At 38.7% G+C, this 15562-nt stretch overlaps 1 protein-coding gene across 2 annotated transcripts in view; it reads right to left on the bottom strand.

Moving 5' to 3' along the window:
• Positions 1 to 1515: 1515 nt before the first annotated feature.
• Positions 1516 to 15562, bottom strand: part of LOC145295907 (tubulin polymerization-promoting protein family member 3-like) — a 104969-nt gene continuing 90922 nt past the window's right edge. For both annotated transcript variants that reach the window (XM_080141676.1, XM_080141675.1), the window contains exons 3-4: positions 7268 to 7436; positions 1516 to 1918 (exon numbers count right to left, since the gene is read on the bottom strand). In XM_080141676.1, coding sequence (XP_079997802.1) covers positions 1739 to 1918; positions 7268 to 7436 — 349 coding nt within the window. In that variant the 3' untranslated portion in view covers positions 1516 to 1738. The remainder of the gene's footprint in view (positions 1919 to 7267; positions 7437 to 15562) is intronic.

Genomic DNA, 15562 nt, shown 5'->3' with positions numbered 1-15562 from the left:
CTGAGAGTATTCTGTACCTCTACAAAGCCACCATTAGCCCATGCATGGAGTATTGTTGCCACATCTGGGCTGGTGCATCTACAAGTAGTCTCTTCCTCTGGGATAGGGTCCAAAAAAGTCTTCAATCTAATAGGTCCTGCTTTGTCAACTAACCCCTGTCTTATCACCCCAATGTTGTATCTGTGTCTGTTTTACAAGTATTTTAATGGAATGTGTTCTGGTGAACTCATTGCACTTGTTTTCCCTCGATATACATACTCCCAACAAATCTGCTCCACTTAGCAACAAAATCACACCCCTTCACTTTTGAGGTCTTTAAATGCCAGAAAGCTTTTTACTCTAATAGTTTCTTCCCTCGAACAGCTAGACTTTGGAATTCCCGTCTTGCTACCTGCTTCCCTGACTGTACTGATATGCAAAAGTTTAAATGTAATGTAAACCAGCATCTTGTTCATCTTTCTTAAGCATGGTCCCAAATAGTAGCCCCCTTACATTTTAGTGGCAATATGCTTTGTTTGGGTTGAACATAAGTAAAAAAAAAAAGTGTTAGTTTACTGCGAGAATTTATCTGCCAGCAATTTGCCATTAACACCTTAGTTAATCTTTGTGAACCTCCTGCCTTTTACAAACTTTCTTCTGAAACCAATGCTGAGAACCAGAGTTTTGCATCTTTCGATAATAATTTGTGAAAATCCACCAGCAAAGCTGGTTGACTTTGTCTGAAATCCATAATATCGCCACATATGGTATTATTTCTCTTGGAACATTCCTTGCCAAGAAAATGATGCATTTATTCTTCGATTACGTTTGGGATCACTAGGGCAATTATTATTTCACTGTCAATAATAATTCATATAATATAATTCATAATATAATAAGCAACATTTTTGTATATATATTGCGTAATTTCCTAATACGAGTTTAAAAGAGAATTTTATTGCATATCGTTCTTCTAAAGTGTCCTCACATCCAGATTGAATTTTTGAAATTCACCAGCTGTGACAATCAGGCTTTAGTAGGGTGTATTCCAATTCCTGCGGTAGCTGTTCATTTGAACCTGAAATCATAAAAATTGGTCACTCATCTCGTAAGAGGTATAGCAATAACATACTGAATTTTCCAGAGTCTACAACAATTTTAAATGCTTTTACAAAATGTGTCTGGAAACTTATTGAAGACACCACATATATTTTAATGGAAATCGCTCCAGACAAAGCATGAAGCCACGTGATGTAAGGAGCAAAAAAAAAAATTATACTTTTAAGTAAAAAAAAAACTAGTCAATGATACATTCTGGTCCAGAAAATAGCAAGTCTCCCCCACTCCCAGAAACATCGTTCATGGAATGCGAGGTGTAAAGGACAAAATAAAGGAAGTGAGACTTATGGGACTACCGAAAGCAAAAGATGTCTTGTTAACAAAATAAAAAAGGGAAACAGATTTGACAATGCAGTAACATATTCGTTTGGATTACATTTTAAGCAAAAATCCTCAAAGAGAACAAACAAGGTCAAGTATTAAATATTTAATTTTATTTCTTTTTTTAATTCAACTGATACTCACGATTTTGCAAAACGAGAAAAGACGAAAAAAAAAAGTTCAGGCATAAATAGCAAATAACTCAAAAAAAATAAACGACATTCTCTCTTTCTCTCTCTTTTCTCTAGAAAAGGGGGATAAGTATGTTTGCAAAAAAAAGCACTGGATGTATATGATGTGGTCATTGTTATGAAGACAATTATTTTTTATCAAAAGTACCGGCTCCCTTGTAGGCACCCACGTAGCCCGACGAATCTGGAATATCTTCACGTCCTTCGATCCCTTTGCCTTTACCTTCGGCGTCAAACCGTTCCTTGTGGGATCCAGTGAATCCAGAGACATCGGTCAAACTGTCTACATTTCCTGTCTTGGAGATTTTCTACAAAAACAATATAAACATACAAGCAATATAACTGTTTAATTAAACTGAATAAATTAAAAAGTAATACCTTTATATATATATATATATATATATATATATATATATATATATATATATATACTAGCAGGACCCATGTCCCTGCATTGCCCGAGAAAAATATAAAGTAATATTACAAAAATAAAAAGTATTAGCATACTAATTCCAAAATCTATATAAACAAAACTGTAGATGTATGTGTGTCTGTTTGTGTGTAAATATTTAACCGTTGAACTCTTAAACTACTGGTCACATCATCATCATCATGACGGGCTCCTTGCCTGGACCAATGTGACTCTTCCACTCTAGAGTCTCCTGCCTTCCATCAGTTGCCTCAGATCTTCAGGTTCACAGTTGGTGTTGTGTGCTATTTGTTGAATGTACATGGATCTAGGTCGTCCTCTGCTTGCGTGTCCGTGTCGTGGAGTCCATAGCAATACATCACTCACCAATTCATGCTTGCTCCTCAGACAATGACTGGCAAATCATAGGCATCTTTCTCTGATGGTATTAGATATGGCAGGTAGATTGCCATAAAGTTGCTGCTTCATGGGATGATTTTGCCAAGATATATTTAATATTGTTCTTAGCATACGGGTGTATGTGCTGTCTAGTTTTCTTTCCAATCTTTTGGTGAGTGTCCAGGTTGTAGCACCGTAAACAAGGACAGACTACCACTGCCCTGAAGAACTGCCTTTTCAGTTTGTCAGCCAGTCTCGAAGTCCATATTGAATGCAGCCCATCCAATGCGGTCCATGCTTTTGAGATGCGAATTCCGATATCTCTCTCTGTGGAAACTATGTTGCTGCCCAGATACGTAAACTCAGCAACTTCTTTCAGTGTTGATCCATCCAAAGCCCTGATCTCTCCCTTCATATTGAAAGTCATAAACTTTGTCTTATCCGCATTTATGTGGAAACCAATGTCATTTGCAGACTTTTCTAGCTTACGTAATAGTGTTTGTGCATCAGCAGTCTTATTTGCGAACAAAGCAATATCGTCTGCGTAATTTGCATCAGTTATGTGTGCTGATTGATGACGTCTGTTTCTGGATTCATTTAGGGTGAAGCCTAGCATGTTGTGTATATCAACAGAGGTGCGAAGTACAAAGTCAAGACAGACAATGAAAAGAAAAGGGGCAAGAGTATCTCCTTGTAGAACCCCAGTGCGGATGTCGAAAAATTCAGTGTCTCCCATCTGGGGACCTGACCATTGCTCGAGTGTGCTCATATAGCATCATGATAGTATTAATGACTTCATTTGGAATGCCATATGCTTTTAATATGCTGGCCATTTTTCCTCTATGTACAGTCGAATGCTTTGGAGAAATCTACAAAGATCATGATTGCCTCAATGTTTTTGGCTTTGACTCCTTCAATCAGTCTCCTAACAGTAAATATTTGACAATACTGGTCACACAACACTGAAATTAATAAAAAATAGGAATCATACAGCAAGGATGGTTTATAAATAGTAAAATCTTTGTTTGGATGTATAACGCATACAGAAGTCGGCAAGTTGAAAAGCAAAATGTTCATTTCAACTTGCCAACCTATTTCTATTTTTTTTATGTATGTGTAAACTAATCATAGTTGAAAAGGGTTTTAATTTTATAACTTTTTTTTGTCTATCTGTTGGGTTAGCTCAAATGGTAGTAAACGTGTCCGTAGCACTAAAAGGGGGAATGCAGCTGGAGCACTAAAAGTTTTGGTTTTGATTCTAGCTGATGGCACCCAAATCGCAAGTCATTTATATATAAAAAAATGTTTAAAAAACTTGAAATCAGTAATATATATATATATATATATATATATATATATATATATATATATATATATATATATATATATATATATATATATATATATATAATTATTTGATAGAGAATGGGTTCTGTAGTAATAAATATGATATTTGCATGGATAAAAATATATTTAAGTGTATTTTACGACCGGCTAGGTCGCCCCCCCCCCTTGCTTATTATAAAATCAATGAAAAATAATGTTAACAATAAATAATATTAATAATAATAAAGAAGTAAATGACTTATTATCTTTGGTTATAAAAAAATAATGTCTTAAAAGATATTTCACAGTTTGTAAATTTTCAAATAAAATCAAAGTAGTGATTATGACCCAACGGTCCAAAAGTAGTCTAGCATGCATTTGCATGCGTGTGTGTGTACATACATTGTATACTTCTCTAGTTATATGTGTTCAGTTCTGTTGCTACTCTCTATATAATTACGTACAACAAATATTGTCGATCCTATTCAAGGGGAATAACTTCGAACACCATATTTCAGTAGTTGTCTTTCTTGAGTTGGTGAAACAGCAAATGCCCAACATAGTCCGACTATTAATGCGTAGCATAATGTACCTATTTACAATGCCTCCCCACGGGACAGAGTTAGACACCAGGGTCGTTTTTTTAACGTGGAGAAAAGGTACAAAAATAAAAATTGTCTCAGTCGTGAAGGATTTCTCCTCCACTGAAAGAGAACGAGAAATAGAAGTGCCGCATCTGAAGAACAGATACTACACTTGGATCTTGGCCAAAAGGCCAACTCTTTTTGAACGAAACCCTAGCACATACAGTCCACCGTCAAACCATTCAAGTCACCATAGCTATTGATAACAGCTCCTTTGAGCAAGATACCTTTCCCTTCATATGTAAGATAAATGGATGAATGCTACAAATATCATGTAAACTCTTCAACACACGCATGCGCACATACATATATATATATATTCCGTGTAACAGCAAGTCGTGAAAGCAAATACCAGAAAGACCAGTTGGAAATAAGTCATGCACCGTCCATTATAACTATGAAATTCCTATAGTTACGTACCTAGAAAACGGGGCTTGATATAGTGATATGGGACAAAAGGGAGAAAGTAGCAACCCTATTTGAAGTAAATGTCCCTGATGATGCTGGCCTTAACAGAGCTGAGAGAGAAGATAACGAAATACCAAGGTCTCGTTGTTACGTTATGTTGTAGCTTTATCGTTTTTAACCGTGTTGTCTATTTATTTCATCGATCGTGTGCCAAAATGCTTAACGAATGTATATGACAAACACTGTCAATTTTGGGTATATAAAAAAGTGACAATTTATTCTCTCCAAAATACTTTCACAGTATGCTAGAGAGAGAGAGAGAGAGAGAGAGAGAGAGAGAGAGAGAGAGAGAGAGAGAGAGAGAGAGAGCGATGTTCAGTGGCAAGTGGCTTGTTGACGACTGATCACACAGGTTAACTTCCTTTGCTGTCTTTTTTCTTCTCCCTGTCTTTTTCCATTTGTTTACCAACACATCTCCAAATTGTCAATCAAATCCACATTTCAAATGATTATTTACGTTTTCGAAAATTGATCAACTAAAAAACGTTGAATTACAAGTTTTTGTACATTCTTCCCAATTGTTATGATTTCTGATGACATTTCTTGGTTTAAAGACTTGTCAACAATATTTGCGTGTGTGCACCCAGCTCCATATGCATGTGTGCACAACCAGCAATTATTCCCGTGTTGCCCAGAATACTATTCAATATTATGTACAATATGAAAAGAAACTGGAATCTCAAGAAGATCTCCATCATTCCAATAATTATAAGAGCAACCGGACTCATGAAAAAGAATTTCAAAAACTAATATACCCGATGAACCAAGTGCAAGAAAAATACAAACAATTACACTGAAAGGAACGACGAGAATCTTTAAAAGATCTTTCAGTTGGAGTCACTGAAATTGTGAATGATTGCCTGGCATCCGGTAGAAAACCCCATCCACATGAAAAATAAAATGATAAAAAAATTGAAATATATAGGATGTTCACACCAAATTTAATAATGTTTTGATATTCTTTAATTTAAAGTATTTAAAAGCGGTGAAGTATTTCACATAACTGGATGCTTCTGCCGTATGAGTTGCAAATGAAAATTGCATTCCAAGTGAAAACTTTTGGATATATGTACGTATCATGCAGCAATAAGTATCCTCACCAAAAATTAGAAAATAGGATCGAGTAAGAAATCGACTAAGAAAAACAAAAACAAAAACAAAAAAAATCAATCTTATCGTATTTAACCGATTAACCTTCGTTAAGAGCGGAAGTATTGGAAATACCCATAAAGCAGGGGAGATAAGTTAGTTTAGCCAAGTAAAAATGAATAAGTAATGCGATAAAATTGATTTTTATTTGTAACTAGCAGTTCAGCCCAGCTTTGCTCGGGCCCTATGTGCTGTTCATAATTTTATGTGCATATGTATGTGTATATTAAAAAATTTGACTCATGTCCAGGTAATCTACATCTAAAATTTCAAATGTTTAGACCCAAAATTGGCGGAGGAGTTTGGTAGAGTCTGCAAAGGTCAACTCTTTCAACTTTAACCTCTTGGCAGCCAAATTTTCGCCTCAAAACTGATTAAAAAGCTTGCTGCATGTCTGAATACCCATTATGTAAAATTTCAAATGTTCAGACACAAAATTTGCTGAATAGTTTGCTAGAGACCGCAAAGGTAAAATCTTTTGAACTTTGACCCCTTGGCAGAGAAATTTTCGGCCAAAAACCCGATCAAAAAGCTTGCCTTATGTCTGGATACATTTTATGTAAAATTTCAAATATTTAGACCAAAAATTGGCTGAGTAATTTGGTAGAGATCACAGAGGTCAAATTTTTTAAAACTTTTACCTCAATTTTGACCACTTCAGTGACTCCATTTATTGTTTTGGGCTCAAATCAAGTTAAAAAAGTTTGAGCCATGTCCAACTAACCTACATGTAAAACTTTAAGTGTTTAGACCCAAAGTTGGCGGAGGAGTTTCGTAGAGTTTTCAAAGGTCAAATCGCTGAACTTTAACCAAATTTCTGACCGAAAACCGATGAAAAAGATTTTCCCAAATCTCAATACTCCTTATGTCAAATCTCGAGTCTGTAGACTGAAAATTGACAGAGTTATTAGGTAGGGAAATGCACACACACACACACGCGCGCGCGCGCTTGCTTCAATTTTATAGATATATAGATATAGATTAAATTTTTATCCGATCATTTGTTTTTTATAATTTTTAGTGATCATACTTATTAAAGAGTTTTCACTTGAAATGCGATTTTCACTTTATGACAAATTCTATAGAAGCATCCAGTTATGTGTTACACTTTACTGATATTAAATACTTTAAATGCTTATGGAAAACAATATAAATTGGTTACGCCTCAAACCGTTGATATAACAGATGAACACAATTTTCAATCGTTTTAAATTAATCAAACGCTAACAATAAAATGGAACATGCTGTGTAAACCAACTCACCACTTCTTTAACTTTTGGTCCACCTGTTTCCAATTTCTTCAAAAAGGATTGGTAATATTTTTCTACTTCATCTGCGTCCGCTGGCAGTTTGTTATTTTTCGTCTTCAGCTTGGCGTATTCATGCGCACAGCCCCGGATGAACGCCGGAAAATTAGAAGCCAACATGTAACTGTCGTAGAAAAAACAAGAAAAAAAAAATGTTATCGTATGGAAATTAAAAATATGAAACAAAAATTTGACATTTGTAGTTTTTGGATTCTTCGGACTACTGTTCTCATCTTCAGTGTTATTCGCACAATGTTTCGGCCGATGTAACCTCTGACCTTCTTTAGGTGTATCTTGTCAGACTCTGAAATTTTTCTGTCGAACTTGGGAATCTGTACAAAATTTCGAATTTATCCAATCCGAGAGTGTAATCTGCTCTCATTCTGCTGAAATTTCCAAGTTTGACGTAAAAAGTCTGAGATGTTAAAAATAGAAAGTCGGCAAATGTGCAGTATAGTTAACAAAAAAAAAGGAGTGACCCCCTCCCCCCAATTAAAAGACTTCCATATCTCATGTATTATTTTCATTATTCTGGTTACTATTTTCATCTTGAATGTTATTCACACAACGTTTCGACCGATGTAATCTCTGACCTTCTTCGGCTGTATCTTGGTGAGCTCGGAAATCTGTTTATCAAACTTGGGAATCTACATGGATTTTTAAACCAAACATCAGCTGAAACGTTGTGAAAATAACATCCAAGAGGAGAACAGTAATTTAAATAATCCAAACGAGTGGGACCTCCGGAAATTCCACAGCGAACTCTTTCATATGTAATATATTGATGTTGGCATTCTGTGGATGTTCAGTGTAAACGGAGACGCCCTGTTATTATTGTAGCTCTTTTGTTAAAACTGCAGAAGTATTTATCTAAGCTACCAGGAATGCCTGGTGTAGCCCGGTCATAAAATATGCTTAAACATGATATTTTAATTTATGCAGATTTCGTATATATGATAGAGTCAATTTTCTATCGATTCTTATATATTATAGAGTTGTAATTTCAAAAATAAAAATCTATATCCATATGACTTGGGTTCATCAGCTTGAATCGAAACCAAAACCAAAACCAAAACTTTATATAGATATATATATATATATATATATATATATATATATATATATATATATATATATATATATAATTTGAGTTCCTTTAGCTATAATCGAAACTGAAACCAAAACTTATGAGGAATTCTTGGTAAAGTTATTTATAAAAAAAATGACTTCAGTGTCATCAGCTATAATCGAAACCGAAGTCAAAACTTATGAAGAATTCTTGGTAAAGTTATTTATTACAAGAAATGGAAGGTCATAGCAATTAAATGACAATCACTCGAAAGAAAAAAAGATGTAAACATGATACACAAAATAACGCACACGTATATATAGATTATCAGTCCTCATCTCAAAAATTCAGAAACATAAAAACTTTACAAAACATTTAATTTTTGTATAGCTGTAACTACCTAGCGTTGTCTGGGAGTCTTTTTACTTTCATCTTTTGTTTCACTTGGGGTTTTTTAAATATTTTTTTAAATAGGTTAATTTTTACATATGTAGCAGAAGTAGCAATAACTAAAATGAGGGGAAAAAGAGCTTACCTCGGGTACGTCCGTTGTGTCACTGGTTGGGGGGAAAAAGAGAATTCCAAGATGGCGTCCGGGGGTTTTTATTAGCGTTTACCCCATGCAACTCTCGGAAAATCACGTTTCTTTCTCATGTGATTATGCAAATGGATAATTCCTGGCCACTATAAAAGCAAGAGGCTAGAGACGAGTCGGCAGTGTCCTGCAAATTGTGTGTGTGGGTGTTTCTGGCGATTGGAGTGTGTCTTCTTTTACCACGGTTATCACGGACAGGAATTCCCTCTCTTCTGGAGGTGGGCGATATTGACTATTTTGAAGTTGTACTGTTGCTGACAGAACATTTATTTTTTTTTTTGCCTACTACATTTTTGTTTCAAGCTATTTCGGCCCGAATATGGCGAAGGTGCGGATAAGCAGTGATATTATCAAGCCGTTCTCTGGCGAGGGAGACGTTGTAGCGTGGCTGAAAAAAGTGAGACTTGTCGCACAACTTCAGCAGGTGGATGACGTAGCGAGTCTGCTACCTTTATACCTGGAAGGCGATGCGCTGGCCCTCTACATGGAAATGGAGGAGGACGATCAAAAGAAAATAGACCAGATTGAGGCTCGATTAAAGGAGGCATTTACTGATGACGCGTTTGCAGCATATAGAAAAATAACTACGGTTAGATGGGCTGGTGAACGTGTGGATGTGTACGCCAACAAAATCAGGCAGTTGGTTGGATTGGCCGGATTCACAGGAGAAAGCTTAGAGAGACTCACAAAATTAACTTTTGTCACTGGATTCCCTGACACCATCTCAATTTCTCTTCAACAGGTGCCGAACATCAAAGCCCTGACCATGGGGGAGCTAATGTCGAGAGCGAGAATTTTGACGACGCCTGGCGAACAAAATCAGGATGTGGTTGCGGCCACACGCTCACCGAACAACAGGGCCCAGAATAATCCTGTTAACGTGACTTGTTTCAAATGCAATGTTAAAGACCACCTTGCAAGGGACTGTCGAAAACGTGGAGCACGGTGTTACCGTTGCGGTGAGAGTGGACACTGGGCTCGGAACTGCTCGGGAAACGAGCAAGGGGAGGACGCATAAGCGCCAGTCTCCTTCCCAACCAAGATGTGAACACGACGCTTCCGGTGATAAGCATCCATGTTGACGGGACGCGATGTTTGGCGCTTATTGATACAGGATGCTCCAGGACAATTTTACATGCAGACCGGTGCCGGTCTTGGAGAAAAACAAACGTAAATGTCACCACAATTGGTGGAATGTCCCATGCGTGCTGCGGTGTTGGAACGGTCTCTGTATCCACTGTTGAAGGTGTGTCTGCCAGAGTCGATGTGTTGGTGGTGCATGGTAAGCCACTGGGATTTGACTTGCTTCTAGGGATCGACGCCATAAAAGCTCTAGGAGGTGTCGTTGTCAAGCCTACAGGATCAGTGCGGCTGGGCGCCAGGAAAAGTATTAAATGCTCAGCCATTTCTATCGATGAACCAGATTTCACTGCTACCTTTGACCATCAAAACCGAACGTGGACCGCATCGTGGAAATGGTCTGTGGACCACCCCCCTGAAAGGCTGCATAATCGAGTGTCAGAGTACCCAGTGCCAGCAGAAATTCGTGAAGAATACACGCAGGAGCTCCACACCTGGATAGATAATGGTTGGCTCGTGCCATACCCAGAGGATAAATTGGGACTCCCCAAAGGTCTAATTCCCCTGATGGCTGTGATACAGCAGAACAAAGCCAAAGTGCGCCCGGTGATGGACTACTGGGAGCTAAATCATTACGTAGATGCATTTACGGCCAACGCAGATGTTTGTGCGGCTAAGCTGCGTGAGTGGAGACAAAAAGGTGCTAACGTGTCTCTACTGGACCTCAGAAGAGCATACCTACAAGTCCGGGTCCATGAGACACTGTGGCCATACCAGACTGTGGAAATCGATGGGAAAAAATACTGTCTGACCCGTCTGGGGTTTGGTTTGAATGTGGCTCCCTTGATAATGAGGGCAATTGTCAGCGAAGTACTATCTCAGGAAGAAGTTATAAGCCGCGCAGCATCTGCTTACATTGATGACATTTTTGTCAATGAAGACGTGGTGCCCGCGACCCGTGTGAGAGAACACCTCGCGCAGTTCGGGTTGGAGTGCAAGAACCCGGAGCAGTTGAAGGACGGTGCACGGGTGCTGGGATTGGCAGTCAGGATGGAACGCAATGAACTGCGGTGGAAGCGAGGAAATACAATTCCGGAGGCTCCCAGTATTGTTACGCGACGAACAATCTTTTCCCTGTGTGGTCGACTTGTCGGGCACTTTCCGGTGTGCGGTTGGCTTCGTGTGGCTTGCGGAATACTCAGAAGGAGAGTAAGTTCGATAACGAAGGGCTGGGATGATGAAGCAAGGGACGCCGTACTACATCGTATGATGTTCGAAACCTTAAAATCTGTGCAGCAGAATGATCCGGCACAGGGAAATTGGTGTGTGGACGGCAAAGAGCTGAATGTATGGGTCGATGCTAGCTCCCTAGCAATTGGGGCAGCCTTGGAGATGTGTGAAACTGTGTTGGAAGATGCATGTTGGCTGCGACCTGAAGATGACTCTCAACATATCAACTTGGCTGAACTGGATGCCGTATTGAAAGGCATCAATTTGGCTCTCCAGTGGCAGAGCAAGGTGCTGCACATAAAGACAGATTCTGTTTGCGTATACCATTGGGTCTCGGACATGCTAACTGGAAAGGCGCGAGTACGCACCAAAGCAGCATGCGAGATGCTTATTAGGAGGCGATTAAGCACTCTTAAGGAGCTCGTGAAAGAGTACGGGCTGACAGTGGATGTGACGCTGGTTCCATCAGCATGAAACATTGCTGACCGACTGACACGAGTGCCACAGTGGTGGTTTGAGGCAATGAAAAAGAAAAACGGTCCTGACCCAGTGATAGGCGCGGTCCACACAGACGAGCTGGATGAGAGTCAAATCATGGCTATTCACAAAGATAGTGGGCATCCGGGGGTGCGACGCACTACCTACTTTGTCAGGAGAAGATGTCCAACCACGACAAAAGCAACTGTCAGAACGGTCATACAGAAATGCGAGGAATGTCAGTCCATTGACCCAGCGCCAGTCAGGTGGGAAAAGGCAAAGCTGGAAGTTAACGAGAATTGGCAGAGAATTGGAATGGATATCACACATTATGGCACCTTCCATTTTTTAACTTTAACAGACTGTGGTCCATCGCGTTTCTCCATTTGGAGGAAATTGGCAAGGCAGGACTCGGCAAGCGTGATTCATCAGTTGGAGGCAGTGTTCCTCGAGCGTGGCGCGCCGCATGAACTCCTTTTAGACAATGACACAGCTTTCTGCAGCAATATGTTCCAAGCATTTGCATGTAAATGGGGAGTTCACTTGCGATTCCGTTGTGCATACGCTCCAGCCGGGAATGGCATAGCGGAGCGATGTCACCGTACAGTGAAACGAATAGCGGCTAGAATGTGTTGTCCCATACAGGAGGCTGTCTACTGGTATAACATCACACCAAGAGACGACACATCTCCCTCCACTGCGCCTGCCAACAGGATTTATCAATACGAAGTTCGGATAAAGGAGACCAATCTCGCAACTGCGTCCCCAGGTCCCAAGAACAGCTTTTACCAGGTTGGAGATCGCGTATGGGTCAAAAGACCGCAAAATCGATGTACCACGAGGTTCGGCAAGGGTGAGGTGACCAAGGTGATCAGCCCTCAGTCGATTTTGGTGGACGGTGTGCCTCGTCACATGAAGGATTTGCGCCCTCGCCATTATGTTGTTACATCGGAGGAAGAGGGAGACTCAGACAGTATGATGTCTTCTGAAAAGACAGAGAGTATGATGCAGGACGACGGAGAGGATTTTGAGCCATATAATGTACATACTGAAGAAGCGGAGGAAGGACCACCCGTCTTGCCTTTACGAAGGAGTACCCGACAGAGACGAATACTGCCCCCCTGCCCTGATTGTGAAACACCGCCTATGGAGCAGACTGGTGGCAATAATGGCGATGAGGAGGATGGCAGGAAGGAAGTGCTGCCTCCGGTTCTTCGGAGAAGTACCAGACAGAGACGACTGCCCCCCTGCCCCATTTGTGATCGTGAGATCAGGGGGGAGTGTAGCAGAAGTAGCAATAACTAAAATGAGGGGAAAAAGAGCTTACCTCGGGTACGTCTGTTGTGTCACCGGTTGGGGGGAAAAAGAGAATTCCAAGATGGCGTCCGGGGGTTTTTATTAGCGTTTACCCCATGCAACTCTCGGAAAATCACGTTTCTTTCTCATGTGATTATGCAAATGGATAATTCCCGGCCACTATAAAAGCAGGAGGCTAGAGACGAGTCGGCAGTGTCCTGCAAATTGTGTGTGTGGGTGTTTCTGGCGATTGGAGTGTGTCTTCTTTTACCACGGTTATCACGGACAGGAATTCCCTCTCTTCTGGAGGTGGGCGATATTGACTATTTTGAAGTTGTACTGTTGCTGACAGAACATTTATTTTTTTTTTTGCCTACTACATTTTTGTTTCAACATAATAAATATAGTTTACATGATACATAAATGTAGTTTACATGATATTAGTAGCATTCATCCATTAAAATATGATATTATTTAGAAAATTATAATTCATTTTATTAAGTTAATATTTAATCTTTATTTATAAAATTATTGGAAATGGCTCCTAACTCTTTCAATCTTTTAAATTAAAATTCTTAGCAAATCGTTAGGAATTAAAATTTAATGCATTATGATTTGGTAAGTATTTTAGAGTCAGAACTTACTTTCTATTCGACACTTAAAATATTTCTAACTTTCTTTCAAATTTAGAAGGGTCAGAGAGTAATCCAATTTTTTTTCAACTATTAACAAAAGATTAAAATGCTGGATTTCTTTATGAAGAAACTAAAAAGCATTATGGTAGATTCAATTTCATAATTAATTTTTTGTTAATGATTTAAAAAAAATGTTCATTTTATTTTATGCTATTTCAGTTTTTGTTTAAAAACTAATGTATAAGTCACATAGAGACGAGAAATACACACATACACGATGTATCTAAATGTTATTAATGTAAAAATAATTTTAATATAAAATTATTCAATTAATAGATATGATGTGTGGTAATGTTGATGTAATTTTTTCTAAATAACATGGAGTATTATTGTCATATCTGGGCTGGTGTACCAACCACTAGTCTCTCTCACTTGGACAGGTTATCAAAAGGAGTCTCTAATCTAGCAGGTCTTATTGCTGCAATGTTGCAAGAGTCTCTCACCTAATAAGCCCGAAACTGTCTACCAAGCTCCGGCCTCTGTGCTGTCCTATTGTTATAATGTTGCATCCCAGTGCTTGTTTTACAAGCATTTCAATTGTAAATGCACTTGTAGCCCCTCAACGTAAATACCCCAACCAACCTGACAAGCAGCAAAATCGCACCCCTTCATTGTAGAGGTCCCCAGATGCTATAAAACTGTCTATTCTAACAGCTTCTTCCTTCAAACTACTTGGAATTTCCCCCCTGCTTCCTGTTTCTCCGACTGTACCAATATGCAGAAATTAAAGTGTAATGTGAACAAACATCTTACTGCACAACTCCCCACTTAAAATGTCCCTAATCAATATGACCCCTAATTCACAGTAGCCTCTTATGCCTCATAGACATTGTTTGAGCTGAATAAAAAAATAAACAAACCTGAGCTGATTAAACTGAAATTCAACAAAATCCCACCTATTTACTGTAGAGGTTCTTAGATGTCAGAAAGCCTTTTTTACACGGACTGCTAGACTTTTGAATTCCCCCCTGGTTCCTGCTTCACTGTACTGACATGCAGAAGTTTAAATGTAATGTGAACAAATATCTTGATCCTCCTCACTTTACATAGTTCCCTGCAGACATAACTCCTTACAACCAAGTAGCAATATGCCTTGTTTGAGATAAAAAAAAATAAAAAAAACACACACACAGATACTTCACCTTATTGACTATTTGTTGAATGTACTTTAAACTGTAGAATGTTACTGTTTATACGATTTATGCCACAATATCAAATGCATCAGTATGCCACACCTATGTATTAGTACATTGAACTTACACGTTGGTGCAGGAATCAACAAATTAATGCATAAAGCAAACAGAATATCTGATGATTGAACCTGCCTCAACTGCATATTACACCTCAGCAATAAAATACCATTAATCCGTACGAATGTAAATTTAAAGAAAACAAAGGAAGCATGCCTCGTCCCCCGTGAGTGCACAGTGAACGAGGCATTAAAGAATGACTAATGCTGGTGAAAATGAACAAACGGTGCAGTTTTAGGCCTTAACATATTTAAATTTGAGTTCTGCACCATACAAAAAAAGAAATGACTAAGATCAACATTTGCACTCCCCCATTTAGCCCCCAAAGTCCTCAAGGCCTTAACATATTTAAATTGGAGTTCAGTACCATGCAAAACTGGTAAATAGACATACACAGAACATTTTGGGCAAATATGGTTTATTTTATTTTTTTACAAAGGCATCACCACTTATCAAGGCCAAGAGGTCACTCGAGGATAAGAGTTAAAGAGTGCACAGTAGAAATTGGACAATATAGTAATCGTTAATAATGGAAATTCGGTAAATTTGTTAACTTAT

The sequence above is a fragment of the Euprymna scolopes genome, chromosome 16 (genome assembly GCF_053919585.1).
Source record: "Euprymna scolopes isolate OS-2025 chromosome 16, ASM5391958v1, whole genome shotgun sequence".
Taxonomy (NCBI): Eukaryota; Metazoa; Mollusca; class Cephalopoda; order Sepiida; family Sepiolidae; genus Euprymna; species Euprymna scolopes.
This window is presented reverse-complemented; position numbering and strand designations above follow the sequence as displayed.